The sequence below is a fragment of the Podarcis pityusensis genome (assembly GCF_964106645.2).
Source record: "Podarcis pityusensis genome assembly, chromosome: 6".
NCBI lineage: Eukaryota > Metazoa > Chordata > Lepidosauria > Squamata > Lacertidae > Podarcis > Podarcis pityusensis.
In genome coordinates, this window is record NC_138030.1 from 2,668,776 (window position 1) to 2,684,428 (window position 15,653).

Genomic DNA, 15,653 nt, shown 5'->3' on the forward strand with positions numbered 1-15,653 from the left:
GGATTGATTGAACAAGAGTGGAGGAAGTAACTTGCTGCTTCAACCCTGAACAAACGAGTGCTTAGAGGGGTTGGGACATACAGCAACATTTTGTTTTTGGTCCTACTTGTTTATATTTAAATGCCAGTGACATGGAATATAACAGACTAATAAAATTACTGTTGATAAGACTTATCTCCCTTGCAAAGAATAAGAGATCTTCCCCAAGTCTTGATCTCTTTTTGGGCTTTGAAATACCACCTTGAATGACATAAGACCTTTTCAAGTTTGTGCTGGCGGCTGTGGCAGGGTCAAACTTATTCCATACATTTAAAGGCAATATTTAAGAAACTAAATGGTAAACCCAACACTCCATATATGGTTTCAGTGAGACAGGGACTACTCAGAACCTCACCCCTTCAAGGATAGAAGCAGTAGGGACTCCGGTGGGAAGGAGACCCACCCAACCCGGAAATGGAATGAAGCCATCAGGTAGCTTCTAGAATGGCTGTCCTGCAGGGAGAAGATGGGCATTCTTCCTCTTGCCAGCTCAGACGTCCATGGCAAAGTTTCCCTTCTCACAGAACATAGTTTTTGGCAAATGATGTGATCAGAATGATTAACAGCAGAGCAAATACAAGTTATGTCACCTGCAACTTGGAAACCTAAGACAGCTCACCCATGGCTAAAGTTGCACAATCAAAGACACAATGACAACAACAGCATATTTATTTACAGTTGGGCTCAAACAATACATTAAAAAATACAAGAAACATAGTGGAAGGCCAGGGATAGAGCAGTTCAGGTTGGAAAAAGAAAATCATGGAGGGGGAGAAAGGACTTGGGGAATAAATCAACATTGCACTCTTCTGATCATTATGTTAGCGCAAGACTTCCTACTTCCCACACGGAACAATCCACCCTCCTCCCTGCCCTGCTGTTCTGGGGTTTCTCCCAATTCATCGGAATGAATTGCAAGGGCGCATTGGGTGGTGGAGCCTGTTGCACTAGCTGGAACTCTTCCATACCTCGGCTTCTGCTGGTGCGCAGAATTAGTAGACTCCAGTCCCTAGTCAAGTACCCTAATGGTAGCTCAGATCAGAGTTCACCAAGGGATCCATAGCAAAAGTAGTAAGTGCCATGGCTCCCCCTTTGTCAGACCTTGATTCGTGGCTGGCGTGGCTTTGGCATGGGGGGGCAAGGAAGCAATGGGTGGGCAGAGGAGCAATGCACAAGCAAGCCCCTCATTCCCTGTGAGCCTGCAGGCTAGTCTGCAGGCTCACCCCAGTAGTTTCCTGCAGTTACCACAGGGCAGGTAAATTAAGACACACATAAGAGGCATCATCATTGATGACAAATACATGTTTAACGATCTTAAATATGTGTTCCCAAAGAGATTAATTTTCCATGGAAAAAATGTGTGTCCCCCCCGTGCATGCCTCCCTTCCCCCACCCCACCCCACCCATGGCATACCCACTTTTGCCGGAACAGCTCGTTCATAAAGCAGAAAACTGCAACTAGACCATTCCACAATTAGACCTAATTTTCAGCAATTGAAAAAATAATAATAATTCCAGTATTGTAATTCTGATTACAAATAAGCAAGTTTCTGTTTATCAAAGGAAGTGTTTAGAACCATCTCCCAGTAAATTGATTCAGGCTCGTTTGCGATGCGCAGCGCACTACGAGCGGGAGAGAGAGCGGGGTGCTCCTGTCTCTGAGAAGGGAGACTGAGAGCCATTGTGCTTGGCTAAAATATAATTTGATAGTATAACCTTGGTCTTGTGACTACGTAACCTAGTTCACATAGAAGACGAGAGTAAAGCTGCCAATGCGCTTCAATTTCTGGAGGGAGAGACAGAACTGAACAAGTGAGAAAAGCGGGTCGGCCAAATGTGCAGGGGAATGGGGTAGGAAGGGAGAACAATTCCTTTCTTTTGACATTGGGGTCAGGGGAACAGAGCTCTCCCAGTTCCCTCCCCTCTCTTGCACATTACAGCAGCAGTTCCCAACATCTGAGCCATGGACTCCTTGGCACATAAACAACAGAGCACGTTTTCCAGTCTCTAAACCTCACCCAAATCCCAGTGTTGAGAAATCCCCTGGGGTTCCCCCCAGGACTTCCAAGCAGCCTTCCTCCAGTTTGCAGGCCCGTTCCATTTTTCAGCAGGCAGTGGTTCCACATCATCAGTTTATCGTGGTTCAAAGCAAGTGAGTGTCCTAAGACAATAGGTGTCTGCCACCGTCTGCACTGTGACACTCCCAGCATCAAGCAGCCCAGGGGAGGCAGTCTGAGAGCCCTCCGTGAGAAAACTGCACTTGCCGGAACTGGAGCATGATGAGGCGGCAGCAGACCTTCTTTCTACCGTCTTGCTCCAAGCAAAGGCACAGCAAAAGGCTACGCTGTGCGATCACCAAAGGATGAATCTTCCCCAAACTCATTCGTGAATTTGTAACCATTGCAATCTCCTATTATTGTCATTACAGAAAATGAATCAGACGAAAAGGGAGGAGGGAGAAAGATTACTCATTGAGGGGAATGCGTCTCGGCTAAAAAAGAAGAGAGAAAATAAATCCCTTATAACCAGAATAGGATAAAAGTTAAAATGCAAAATATCTACACACCCTCCCCACCAAGAAACCCGATTCCACGGACGCTGTGCCAAAGGTTACATTCCAAAAAATTGAACTATTTTTATTCCTTGTGTCCCCCACTCCAGCCGGGTTTTGTTTCCTTGGGAGAAACAGGAGAGAGGGAGAGAGAGAGAGAGTTCCCCACTTCCTTCCTAGGAGGAAACAGAGGGGACCAGCTGCTTTGTGCCACGTGGCGCCAGAGCATCTTCAGTCTATTTTCACAGCAGCGTAAATCTTGCGGACAAACATGTAGGCTGCATAGAAGCCAATGGTCCCTGTCAAGAGCCAGAAGGACAGCACCATGAGAGCTGTGTAGCCGAAGTACAGCAAGGAAGGAATGAACTCGACAATGTCCAGCTGCAAGAGAGAACCAGAAGGAGGTCAGGGCAGAGGAAGCGTGCGCCAAAGCCTCTGCAGTAGCCCTCCTAAGGAAAAAGCACGGTGGGAACCTCCCTTGGCCTCCCACCTCAACCATGTTGTGTATCATGGAACATCCACCAGGGCCAGGGCCTTCTCAGTGATGGCTCCGACCTGGTGGAATGCTCTGTCCCATGAGACTAGGGCCCTTCAGGATTTAATCTCCTTCCGTCGGGCCTGTAAGACAGAGCTATTCCACCTGGCCTTTAATTTGAATTCAGCCTGATCTTTTATTTCCCTTCCCTTCTCTTCCCTCCCCCTCCCCTTGTATGAAGATCACCCGCTCTGAGACCCCACAGCTAATTCTCCCCTGGCCTCCTCGCTGGCCCAAGTAGGACCAATTCAGCCAGCTAGCCCTGCGGATTATCTAATTGATTTTTGAATTTTATTGCCATTCATGTTTTTATACTGTATTTTATGCTGTCTTTATAATTGTTTTAAATTTGTTGTTAGCTGCCCTTAGCCCAGTTTTTGAACCGGGAAGGGCGGGGTATAAATTTAAAAAAAATTATTTATCTCCCACCCGAAGTGCTCAAGAGCAGCAAGTTTTGCCACTCGACAGCCTCCCTGACCAGATATCGCAGCCTAATAAATAGTTACTGAGTGTAGGATTCAGATTTGGTGAAAATAGCAGCAGTACCTTATTCACAAAGTAGAAGACTGCATAAATCAACACATAGAAGGCAGAACCTCCGGACACTAGGAAAGTCCTCCACCACCATCGGTAATCCTGCCAAATGAAGGAAAGACATACAGCATCATTCTGCCAGCACTCTCAACAACCCTCGCAGGTGCCCAGTCGTGTTTGGGCATCCACTGTTTTGCACTGTTTTGCGGTTCTCTTCAAACTAGGCAAGACTGCAAGCTGAAGCCAGACTCTCCAGACACGTGAAAGTGTAAATTCTTCCTCGCAGAAACACAAGCCAAAAACCCTCCTTGCACACAGTAAATTAGCATGCCAGGGAAAAGCCGACTTTCCTCCAGGATATGCTGGCTTTCTTGTGCAGTTCTGGAAAAGCATTACTGATCAATTCAGATGAATATATTAACTGGCTTGTATACTTGAGGACAGGAGCTCTGTCTCTCTGCCTAAATCTGATCCATGTTTCCTTTTGAGGCACCTTGCAGAACTGGGTTCCATTCCCTGCAACCCCCCAACGACAACCCCAGGATTAATCTGTTCTATTACCTCTGCACAGAGCTGGAAGTACACCATGACGATGCTGATCTGGGAGCAAGAGACCACGAGGATGATGAACACCAAGAAGAGGAAGCCAAAGAGGTAGTAGAACTGGTTCTCCCAAATTGCCTGGATGCGAGAGAAGAAGATGTGCACAAAGGAGGAGACATGAGTATGGTGGGACAGCTCTTGATACACAAGAAGCTTATCGCTTCGCAGAAAAAGGCAGCGAAGCAAACCTACATCACAAACCTCTAGCCAATTCTCTCCACTTTAACCATGGCTTTTCCTCAAAGAATCAGGGGATTCTTCAATTGCTTGTGTAACCGAGTTGGCTCTAGACAGGTCTCCCAGAACTAAGTTGCATTTTCTGTTCTGCTGGACCATTTCCTCAGGAGAATTGTAAGGGATCCTGGATCCGTTCTACGCTCATGAAAGGCATCTCTGTCTTGCACCCATCCCTTCTTTCAAGGCATTCCCCAATTGGAGACAGTTAAAGAAGCAAAATGTTGCAGCTCAATATCTGGGGCTGCCACGACTGATACTGGAAGGCTCTGCAGGGCCACATCTCAACCTAGAGTGCAAAGCCCAGAAGACTTGACAAGGAACAGCAAGCATTCTTCATCCTGTGCACACCCACCCAAAAACACTCTTGTTCTCAGTGCTATTTTTCTAGAAAAAGAGGGGCTGGAGCTCACCATTAACTTCTCCCTGGTTCTCTTAGAATAGCAATGGCAACCACTTGAGAGGTGCCAGATCTGAGCTGAATAAAAGTCCTGTTTGTTCTGACAGACCCCATCCCAACACCACTCTTTAAAAGGCATATGGTGCATCTTTCTGGAAAGCCCATGTTAGAAAAGAAGAGAGCAGCAATGGCGCTTACGCTGAAGATGAAGAAAAGTTCAATGAACATGGCTCCGAAAGGCAGAATTCCAGCCATAAGGATCCTAAAGATGAGAGACAGAATTTGGTTACTGTAGGAGCAGCTGTAGATCCAGTAATGCTAGTTAGGGCTGCACACATTGCAAACCTAAGAGCAGGCCAGCTGGATAAGATCCAAGGCCATCTAGTCAAGCACAGTTTCTGACAACAGCCAGCCAGCCGCTTCCAGGAAGCCCACAAGCAGGGCCTGAAGGCAGCAGCTCTAGGCTGCTTTTCCTCCCCCAGAAACTAGTATTTCATTCGGTTACTATGGGGAGTGGCCATCCGTAAGTCTATGTTCCCATCTATTCCAGCTCTGGGGCTGTAAGAAAGTTAGGAAGCTTCCCTCGTACTGTCAGCATTTTGAGCCATCCAGCACAGAGTTGGTGACAAAACTGACAGACAGCAGCTTTCTGAACTCTGTAATCCAAGACCCTTTCAACAGGACATGACCCGGACTGAACCTGGCATCACCTGGCTCCAAAACATATGATCTGGCACTGAGCTACAGTTACCATCTTTTCATTTTCTGCCACTCAAAGTGCCTGAGCCCCACCCTGGTTGGCTGCAGATGATCCAGCTGACTGGGGTGCTGGTGGTGGCAGCAATATAATAATAATTTTTTATTTATACCCCGCCCTTTCCGGTTCAGAAAACCGGGCTCAGGGCGGCTAACAACAAATTTAAAACACCTAATTGATGCAACAAAAAACAGCATAAAATACAGTATAAAACGTGAATAATAAATTCAGAATTCAAAAGTCAATTTAGGGGGGAAAACCATCCAATAAACATTAGATGATCACCAGGGCTAGCTGGCTAAATTAGTCCTATTTGGGCCAGCGAGGAGACCAGGGGAGAATTAGCTGTGGGATCCCAGAGCAGGTAATCTTCATAAAAAGGGGAGAGGGAGGGAAAGAAGGGAGGGGAATAAAAGATCAGGCTAAGTTCAAATTGAAAGCCAGGCGGAATAGCTCTGTCTTACAGTCACTGCGGAAGGAAGTTAAATCCTGCAGGGCCCCAGTCTCATGGGACAAAGCATTCCACCAGGTTGGAGCCATGACTGAGAAGGCCCTGGCCCTGGTGAAGGATAGTCTAACTTCCTTAGGGCCCGGTACCTCTAAACTATGATTATACATGACAAGCCGTCCGAGAGGCAGAACTGCTTGCCATCACTAGAAAGCCTTCCCTTCCAGCAACGGAACAACACATCCTTTTAGAAATAAGCCCTTAGACGGAGCCATCAAATTCTGGGTATCTCAACTGAACGTCATCCCAAACCCAGCAGCAGCACCAGTGCTCCAGCTCCTATTTAGAATCATCAAATCCTAAAATTGTAGAGTTGGAAGGGACCCCAAGGGTCATCTGGCTCATCCATCTGAGGAGCAGGAATCTTTCTGCCCTGTGGAATTTGAACCCATGACCCTGAGAGTCTCATGCTTTACTGCCTGAGCTGGCAGTGGAAGGGCCTAAGGATCTTTCCAAACTTTTCTGCAGCAACTTGCTCACTGATCCCCAAAAAGAAGAAAAGAAAGAGCTACCCAACAGTCATTTGGCCCAGCTGCGCAGGAAAGGGTTTTCTGGGTCACTCACCCGACGAATCGATTCATGTACCACCTCTGCTCCGGAATCTGCCTTGGAATCTGATTGGTCCGCACAGGATTGTCGTAAGGCTGCTTGCGAAATCCAAAGTAGTATCCCAGGTAGACTAGGGGCAAGGAGATGCCGAACCACATGCAAAGGAGAGCCACCATGGTGGGGAAAGGGACCTGCAAACGGCAACCCAACTCTTAGAACGGGTGGCTGGCAGAAGGTACAGCAATAGCTGAACGGGACCTGGCAAGGCAAGATGTACCTGGAGCCACCCCTTTGCCCCAGAGCATCAAGACGGAAGGTTCGCAAGGTGATACTATGGCCTAGCATTTCTTTAGAGAAGGAGTGGGGAACCTTTTGCAGTCCAAGCACCTCATTCCCTGCTGGGAAGCCTTTGGGGGACCACATAATAATGGCAGTGAAGCTAGAGAAACAGGTGAGATTATTTTATTTTTTTGGAGCAGTTGCCCACATAAAAGCCAGAGGTTTCCATGCACGGTTACAGCCACACACCCCTCTCCCCAACCTGGCAGGCAAGAGGCATTGTCACAGTTCAAAGACAAACGCCCTGCTGGGCAAAAGCACTTGAAAAGACTGGTGTGGCCGGCACAACTGGATCCCGGGCTCTGCACATCTGCCAAATTTGGCCCAGGAGCAGCCAGGAGATAAGGATCTGGTCCACCAGCCAGAAAGGGCTCCCTGATCTGGAAGACACCAGATTGGTGAAGGTGAGTCTAAGAGAACCTGCCTGCCAGGGGGGGAAATGAATGCAACATCAGGCAGCTAACGCGGTTTCCTAATTCCTAATGTTCAAAATGTGTCCTGCTTGCGTATTTCACAGAATATTTTGGAAAAATCAAGATTTAGAAAATTGTTCTTAAATGTCTTTTTTAATAGCTACAGAAATGGCAGCATCCTCTTGGGGGTGGGGCCTGAGGGGAGGGAGATAATTTCACAGAATGTATCAGGAAGCTTTTAAGGTCTCGTGTTTTGTTATGTTCTTTTATATTCTGTCGGAAGCTGCCCAGAATGGCTGGGGCAACTCAGTCAGATGGGTGGGGGTACAAGAAACAAATTATTATTATTATTATTAGTAGTAGTAGTAGTAGTAGTAGTAGTATGTGTATATTGGTAAAGGTAAAGGGACCCTGACCATTAGGTCCAGTGGCGGACGACTCTGGGGTTGCAGCGCTCATCTCGCTTTATGGGCCGAGGGAGCCGGCGTACAGCTTCCGGGTCATGTGGCCAGCAGGACTAAGCCGCTTCTGGCGAACCAGAGCAGCGTACGGAAACACCCTTTACCTTCCCGCCGGAGCGGTACCTATTTATCTACTTGCACTTTGATGTGCTTTCGAACTGCTAGGTTGGCAGGAGCTGGGACTGAGCAATGGGAGCTCACCCCGTCATGGGGATTCGAACCGCCGACCTTCTGATCGGCAAGCCCTAGGCTCTGTGGTTTAACCCACAGCGCCACCTGCGTCCCTATGTGTATATTAGGGAAGGCAAAGCATATGAGGAGCTTAAAAGGAGCTAACCAACATTTCTTATGTCTCAGAACATATAAACACACACAAATTATGAATGTAAGAGTTGGAAAAGAGTAGACCGAGCCAAGTGTTTCCAGAGAGAGCAAAGAGAGCTGGGAAGATACATACCGCTCCCGACGAGTGTTTGCCCCAGATGAAACAGTTCAGGATGAAGCATATCCCAAAGACGACTCCTGGGTACAGGGTGGCTGTCTGCAAGGAGAAAAGAAAGGACTGAATGATGACAGTGGCAGACGGTGGCAGCAAGGCTCATCCAAGGAACCTAATGCAGTTCCTACGCCACTTCACAGCACCAGGCGCAGAAGGCAGCAGCCTGAGAGCCCCTGCGAGAGCCGGTGATCCACAGACCAAGCTATGACTCACAAAACCCCAATTCAAATTCCAGATCTGCCACAGATTAGTCCCCCCAACACACACTGCTTCAGCACCTGCAACTGTTGGGATGTTCCATTCCATCTTAAGGAACAGACATGGGACTGTTGCGTGTCCCATGCCTGTAACACACACCAGCATTGCATGCTGGGAACTTCCGTTTGTGTACAGCTTTCTGTTTTGCTTTGGGCACGAAGGAGATCAGACATGTTTCCTTTTGTCCTGATCTACGCTGAATAAACCTGCTTGTAAATATGCTCACACAGTCTCTCCTGCCACTTCTGTTTGCGCAGCGTTTCTCTGCTGAATAGCATGCTCCGTCTTCTAAAGCCTGGGTTGCAGATTTATGCTGCACCAAGGACCGGAGTTCGCCCGGCACACCGGCCGGTGGGCTGGAGCCAGCTGGGGGCCTGCCAATTGCCCCTGTTTCCTTGGGTGCATGCCAACAGCAACACGGTGATAACAATATTGACCAGCCACACGGGATTGTTGTAAAGATTGCAACGGGAGAAGGAGTGCAAAGTCTCTGCACGCTCAAAGGTACTTCCTTTCAGTTTTACCAAAAGAGACTTCCAGCAATAAACACATAAAATTGCTACCTATCTACCTACCCACCCACCTACCTAAAATGCTAGGAATCATCCTCATCTCAATTTGCATTCCTGATGCTGTGGGGTAAAAGCCTGAAAGCATCCCAGGAGCAAACAGTGAAGTCCCAGAGCAGAGACTAAACACAAGATTTGATGTGGAGAAGCAGCCAGGCCTTGCCAAGTCAGTCAGAAGCAAAAGCAGCAGGGACCTGCAAAGCTGCATGAGTTATTCAAACAGCCAAATACAACTTATTTATTTAAGGAATCTGTAGTCCTCTCTTGACTCTGAAGCCCCAGGGTGGCAAGCAACATTATAATCAGAAATACTAATAACAATCTAAAGGAAAAGGGACCCCTGACCATTAGGTCCAGTTGTGATCGACTCTGGGGTTGCGGCGCTCATCTCGCTTTATTGGCCAAGGGAGCCGGCGTACAGCTTCTGGGTCATGTGGCCAGCATGACTAAGCCGTTTCTGGCGAACCAGAGCAGCTCATGGAAACGCCGTTTACCTTCCCACCAGAGTGGTACCTATTTATCTACTTGCACTTTGACGTGCTTTTGAACTGCTAGGTTGGCAGGAGCAGGAACCAAGCAACGGGAGCTCACCCCGTCGCGACCTTCTGATCAGCAAGTCCTAGGCTCTGTGGCTTAACCCACAGCGCCACCCACGTCCCAATAAAAATCTAGAACAAAATAAATCAATATCATAAAACCCACCAACGATAAATAAAACAGGAGGCGGCAGAAAGAAATCATTTTCACTGTGCCCTTTATCCCTGTCCAAAGCCTGATTTCTTCTATTATGCCTGTTTTTTGTTGTAATGCAAAAGTCAGATTCCAAGGCATCACACCCCCAGCAACTCTATCCCAAGGTTATGCCAGGGCCCCTTCCAACAGCCACAGTGGTTATCTCATCATCAGAAACAAATGAGGCTCTGCAGTTTGCCCTCACACACTTTCCCAAGTCCCTTGGGGTTTGTGAAGATCAGTATCACTTACACAGAAAGCCCCTTTCTTCCACCGGTGGCCTTTCAGTGTCCGATAGAGTCGGCCAGCAGAGAAACCACCAAAAACCCTAGTGCAGAGGACACAGAGAGGAGAAACAGTTACCTCCCATCACAGGTCAGGCAGAGGGATGGTGGCTGATGCAAAGGACAAGCCACACCACTTACCCCATGAACATGAAGAGGAAGCAGGCTGTGGTCATCAGGGCACCTCGGCTGGAGGGAGACAGCATCCCCAGCATGGCCACAACTGAAAGGCAAGGCAAGGAGGATTAAGACCCACCACTCACAAACCAATACTCCACTGCAGAAAGCCAACCTGCCAGAATTCAAAGAGAGCCCTTGCACACTGAGAAGGGGTGTGTGTGCTTTGCTGAGTATTCACAAAGCACATTTGTTCACCGCGGCACTATTTTTCAACTTTTCTATCCCCACTTGTTTTTTCAAACAGGCTTGAAGTGGGTTAGCGAGCAGTCATGAAAATAATATTAGTATTAATACTTTATTATTTGTACCCCGCCCATCTGGCTGGGTCTCCCCAGCCACTCTGGGCAGCTTCCAACAAAGATTAAAAATACATTAAAATGTCACACATTAAAAACTTCCCTGAACAGGGCTGTCTTCAGATGTCTTCTAAATGTCAGGTAGTTGTTTATCTCTTTGACATCTGATGGGTGGGCGTTCCACAGGGCGGGCGCCACCACCGAGAAGGCCCTCTACCTGGTTCCCTGTAGCTTTGCTTCTCACAATGAGGGAACCGCCAGAAGGCCCTCAGCGCTGGACCTCAGTGTCCGGGCAGAACGATGGAGGTGGAGACACTCCTTCAGGTATAGTGGGCCGAGGCCGTTTAGGGCTTTAACACCAACACTTTGAATTGTGCTCGGAAATGTACTGGGAGCCAATGTAGGTCTTTCAAGACCGGTGTTATGTGGTCTCGGCAGCCGCTCCCAGTCACCAGTCTGGCTGCCACATTCTGGATTAGTTGTAGTTTCCGGGTCACCTTCAAAGGTAGCCCCACATAGAGCGCATTGCAGTAGTCCAAGCAGGAGCATGCACCACTCTGGCAAGACAGTCCGCAGACAGTTAGGAGACATAATCCCTAAACAGCTCCGATATACATTTAAAGCAAACAACTATCAACAGCCCACGATTCCCTAGAATGCAAAGGGGTCTTTCAAGGGGGCGGGGGCCGTCAGGAAGTGGCTCCAAGAGGAAATTGACACCTGAGCATCAGAATGCAGACAGAGCGGATGTAACAAGGTGTCTTGGCAATTGCCATAAGGGCTTTGATGTAAGGCCACACCTCCCAGCACAGAGGCACCAGCTTGTTCAACAAGCTGTCTTCCTCCTTAGCCTGTAGAGTCTCTTCTCCCCTGCCCCCTTTTCCCAAAGAAGCACCCCCAGGCTCCCCAGGTGGGATACTCACAAATAACAATCAGGATCATGCAAAAGAGCTGGATTCCGGAGCCCAGGAGGGAGCTGAGGATCATGGGATATTGAGGCGGCCTGAAAACATCACCGTGCACCAGCTTCCACCCAGATTCCTCCATGGTGTCTTCCTGCAGGGAAAATCGACACACAGGGGGATTGAAATCAAGCCCCACAAAAGGGACTGCTATTCTCCCCACCCCCACTGCCACAGAGATGTGCAGAGCATGTCCTCTCTTCCCCCAGGGCTCTCCTCTTTGCAGCGAGTCACCACATTTCACAAAACCTTAAAGCCCTTCTGGGTACTGCCTGCAGCTGAAAAGAGTTTCACCCCAGCAAGGAATGAGAAGGCAGGCCTGGAAAGGTCTGCCGAGAATCTGCTGTTAAGCGGTTAAGCCCCAGTATAAACTCTGGACTAGCAAGGGACTCTCTACCCACATCACTAGCTATGGAATTTGATGCCACAAGACACAGCAGTGCTTTTAAAAAGGGATCGGTCAGGTGAACAGCGGAAAGGGACCAGGTGGCTACTGGACATTATAGCTATGTGCTACCTCCAGGTTCAGCCTTGCTCCACTGGGCTTCCCAGAGGCATCTGCCTGGCTGACAATAATAATAATTTATTATTTATACCCAGCCCATCTGGCTGGGCCTCCCCAGCCACGCTGGGCAGCCCCCAACAAAATATCAAAACACAGTAATGCATCAAACATTAAAAGCTTCCATAAACAGGGCTGCCTTCAGGTGTCTTCTAAAAGTTTGGTAGTTGTTGTTCTCTTTGACATCTGGTAGGAGAGCGTTTCACAGGGCAGGTGCCACTACTGAGAAGGCCCTCTGCCTGGTTCCCTGTAACTTGGCTTCTTGCAGTGAGGGAACCGCCAGAAGGCCCCTCAGTGCTGGACCTCAGTGTCCGGGCTGAACCAAGGAGGGTTTAGACGCTCCTTCAGATATACTGGACCAAGGCCGTTTAGAGCTTTAAAGGTCAGCACCAACACTTTGAATTGTACTTGGAAACGTACTGGGAGCCAATGTAGGTGTTTCAAGACCAGTGTTATGGGAAACCCAGTGCTGAATAAATTCAGATTTAATCCAGCTGAGCTCTTCTTACATTCTCTACCCATTTCCTTGGCTACCTCCCCTCTACCCTTCTCAAAAGGAGAGTCTGGGAACGTTCTCAAGATGCAAGGAAGGGTCTCCACTCCCTCTCCACCCCACCCCACCCCACCCCACCTGACAGCCCCAAGCACATCATGCTTCTCGTACAATGTCATCTTCCTTGTTGTAGTTGGCAATATCCTTCCGGAGCGTCCGGATGATGATCATGCTGAGAATACCTGAAACGAATAAGACTTGGAATGAATGAACTGCCGTTTATTCCACTGAGCAGCTAAGCATCTGCAAGCCAGCAGCATACGGGAGCGGAGGGTCATGAGGGGTGATGCGTCAGTCGACACAGAGTCCCCCACAGTCCACATTTGCCCACAGAGCTTCAGCCATGTCCTCAGACAGTAGCAATGGGGGGTGAGGTTGGGTTCTCACAGCAAGAATTGCACTTTTGAGTGCCCTACACCAATGGAGGTGCTGCTGCTGCTACAAGTATTCATTTTCAATTTTCTCACGCCTTCTGCTAACGCACATGGGGCCACAGCAAAAGCAGAGGAAGTTCCCACTTGGACAGGCCCTTGGAGGGGATTCTTTTCTTCTTCGGAGGCATTTTAAAAGTGTCTCTTTCTTGGGCTGCCATGTTGGGCAGTGGGGGCCAAGGGGAGGAGGGGAGAAAAAGCAAGGCAGTCAAGTAAAGGGAGCCAGAGGGATCTATACCTGCTCCTGGATATACTCAAGATTAAGTCATAACCCCGGTAACTCCCAGGACTTTATTATAATCACACCAATGTTAATACCCTTACAACTCTTTTTAACCAGGTAAACAGTACCTCTGTGTCATAGTGGAATGACTTGTGTCCTATGTATGGACTGTTTGAAGTATTTCATATATTCCTCACTAACAATAATAATAATAATAATTCTATATTTGTACCCTGCCCACCTGGCTGGGTAGCCCTAGCCACTCTGGGAGGTTTCTAACATACATAAAAACATTAGAAAACATTACACATTAAAAAGCTTCCCTATATAGTCATACCTCGGGTTACAGTCTTTTTTCAGGTTGCGGACTGCCAAAACCCAGAAGTCCTGGAACGGGTTACTTCCGGGTTTCGGCAGTCGCGCATGTGCAGAAGCGCTAAATCGCGCTTTGCGCAGAAGCACCGAATCGCAACCTGCGCGAGCACAGACGCGGGTTGCGAACACTGCAGGTTGCAAACATGCATCCCACATGGATCACGTTCGCAACCCAAACATCCACTGTACAGGGTTGTGTTCATATGTCTTCTAAAGGTTATATTCCATTCTATTCTATTCTAAGCAGATAATGTTCTTTATTGAACCTATTCTTATTTTAAAAAAATAAATAAAAACAAATCACTACATCCCTCATTTCTTGCAATGCTCTCGTTGTGCACCAGGGGGCGCTCCTCCCTTCCAAAACGGGTCAAAGGGAAGACTTGTGCCTCTGCCTGCCCTCATGCAGAACCACAAAATTGCTTGCAGCAGTTTCCATCCAGTGCCCAGGACCGGTGAGTTGCCCAAAGACACAGGCATGCTGAGGAAGTGGCACATACAGGGTGCAGCATGGACTGTGGCCCCTACCCTACACTGCTTGGCCACAACTGAAGGGAAAGCAAGGCACAAACCAGCCCTGCTGTAGCTCAACCCCATCTGCAGGCAGCAAAACTGAGACACAGGCACCAGGCACTGAGCAAAGACAAGCAGCTAAGGACACTGACGGACACACAAGTTGCTGGTGAAGAAAACCACTGTGACCAGACCGGGTGCCAGAAGCATTCAGTACATATTTACAACCAGCCTCCAATCCTTGCAATACCCTCACAGTGTTTCAGAGTCTACCTATGAAGCAGAGCGGAACGTGCCCTTCTAGGCCTGAGACTGTGTTTCTACACCAAGGGCTCCACAGGGTGGAGCCCTTGGTGTAGAACAGGGTGAAAAAAGGTGGGCTAGAAACTGCAGCCCTTATGCGTTGGGTTTTCTACTGGCGCAGGGTTCCCCTTTTATTTTATTATGAGGCAGTCTTTCCAAAGTCCTTCTGCATGGGTAGTAGACTCAGCCAGGATCATCGGGCCAGGTGGTGAGGGTAGGATGTGAACCCAAGCCCACTGGACTATTTCTGATTTCTTACTCTTTCGCTCAGCATATACATAAATGAAAGCCCAACTGAGTCTACACGACTTAAGTAAAGGTAAAGGTAAAGGGACCCCTGACCATTAGGTCCAGTCGCGGGCAACTCTGGGGTTGCGGCACTCATCTCGCTTTACTGGCCGAGGGAGCTAGCGCTTGCCCGCAGACAGCTTCCGGGTCATGTGGCCAGCATGACTAAGTCGCTTCTGGCAAACCAGAGCAGCACAAGGAAACGCCGTTTCCCTTCCCGCCGGAGCGGTACCTATTTATCTACTTGCACTCTGATGTGCTTTCAAACTGCTAAGTTGGCAGGAGCTGGAACTGAGCAACGGGAGCTCACCCCGTTGCGGGGATTCAAACCACCGACCTTCTGATCGGCAAGCCCTAGGCTCTGTGGTTTAGACCACAGCGCCACCAGTGTCCAGTCTCTTTTCCTACCGTATAGTGGCAAGATCACCCCTCTCCACCCAACAAAAACCCCTGGCTTCTCTCTTACCCGAAAGGAAGAACACGACCACGACCGAGTTAATGATGGAGAACCAATGGATCTGCACGTCACTCATTGTGAGGTAAGTGTCCCAGCGAGAAGCCCATTTGATGTCGCTTTCCTATAGGAGAAGTTTAGCTAGTTAGTAGGTTAATTGAGTTGGTCCACTATTATTCCCACGCTGGAGATGGAAAGTTGAGGCAAAGGGGTAAGTGGGGCATTTGCTTTTCTGCAAATCAGTGCTT

The 15,653-nt window shown here is 48.6% G+C and overlaps 1 protein-coding gene and 1 long non-coding RNA gene across 2 annotated transcripts in view; one reads left to right on the forward strand and one right to left on the reverse strand.

The window, feature by feature from the left end:
* The window catches only part of LOC308480269, a 182,441-nt gene that overhangs the window by 39,903 nt on the left and 126,885 nt on the right, over positions 1-15,653 (forward strand). The gene's annotated exons all lie outside the window — the stretch shown is intronic.
* The window catches only part of TM9SF4 (transmembrane 9 superfamily member 4), a 30,641-nt gene continuing 15,678 nt past the window's right edge, over positions 691-15,653 (reverse strand). The window contains exons 8-18 of the mRNA XM_081011208.1: positions 15,418-15,529; positions 12,930-13,000; positions 11,665-11,797; positions 10,407-10,488; positions 10,234-10,309; positions 8,381-8,464; positions 6,726-6,901; positions 5,095-5,158; positions 4,221-4,340; positions 3,672-3,761; positions 691-2,971 (exon numbers count right to left, since the gene is read on the reverse strand). Coding sequence (XP_080867334.1) covers positions 2,822-2,971; positions 3,672-3,761; positions 4,221-4,340; positions 5,095-5,158; positions 6,726-6,901; positions 8,381-8,464; positions 10,234-10,309; positions 10,407-10,488; positions 11,665-11,797; positions 12,930-13,000; positions 15,418-15,529 — 1,158 coding nt within the window. The 3' untranslated portion in view covers positions 691-2,821. The remainder of the gene's footprint in view (positions 2,972-3,671; positions 3,762-4,220; positions 4,341-5,094; positions 5,159-6,725; positions 6,902-8,380; positions 8,465-10,233; positions 10,310-10,406; positions 10,489-11,664; positions 11,798-12,929; positions 13,001-15,417; positions 15,530-15,653) is intronic.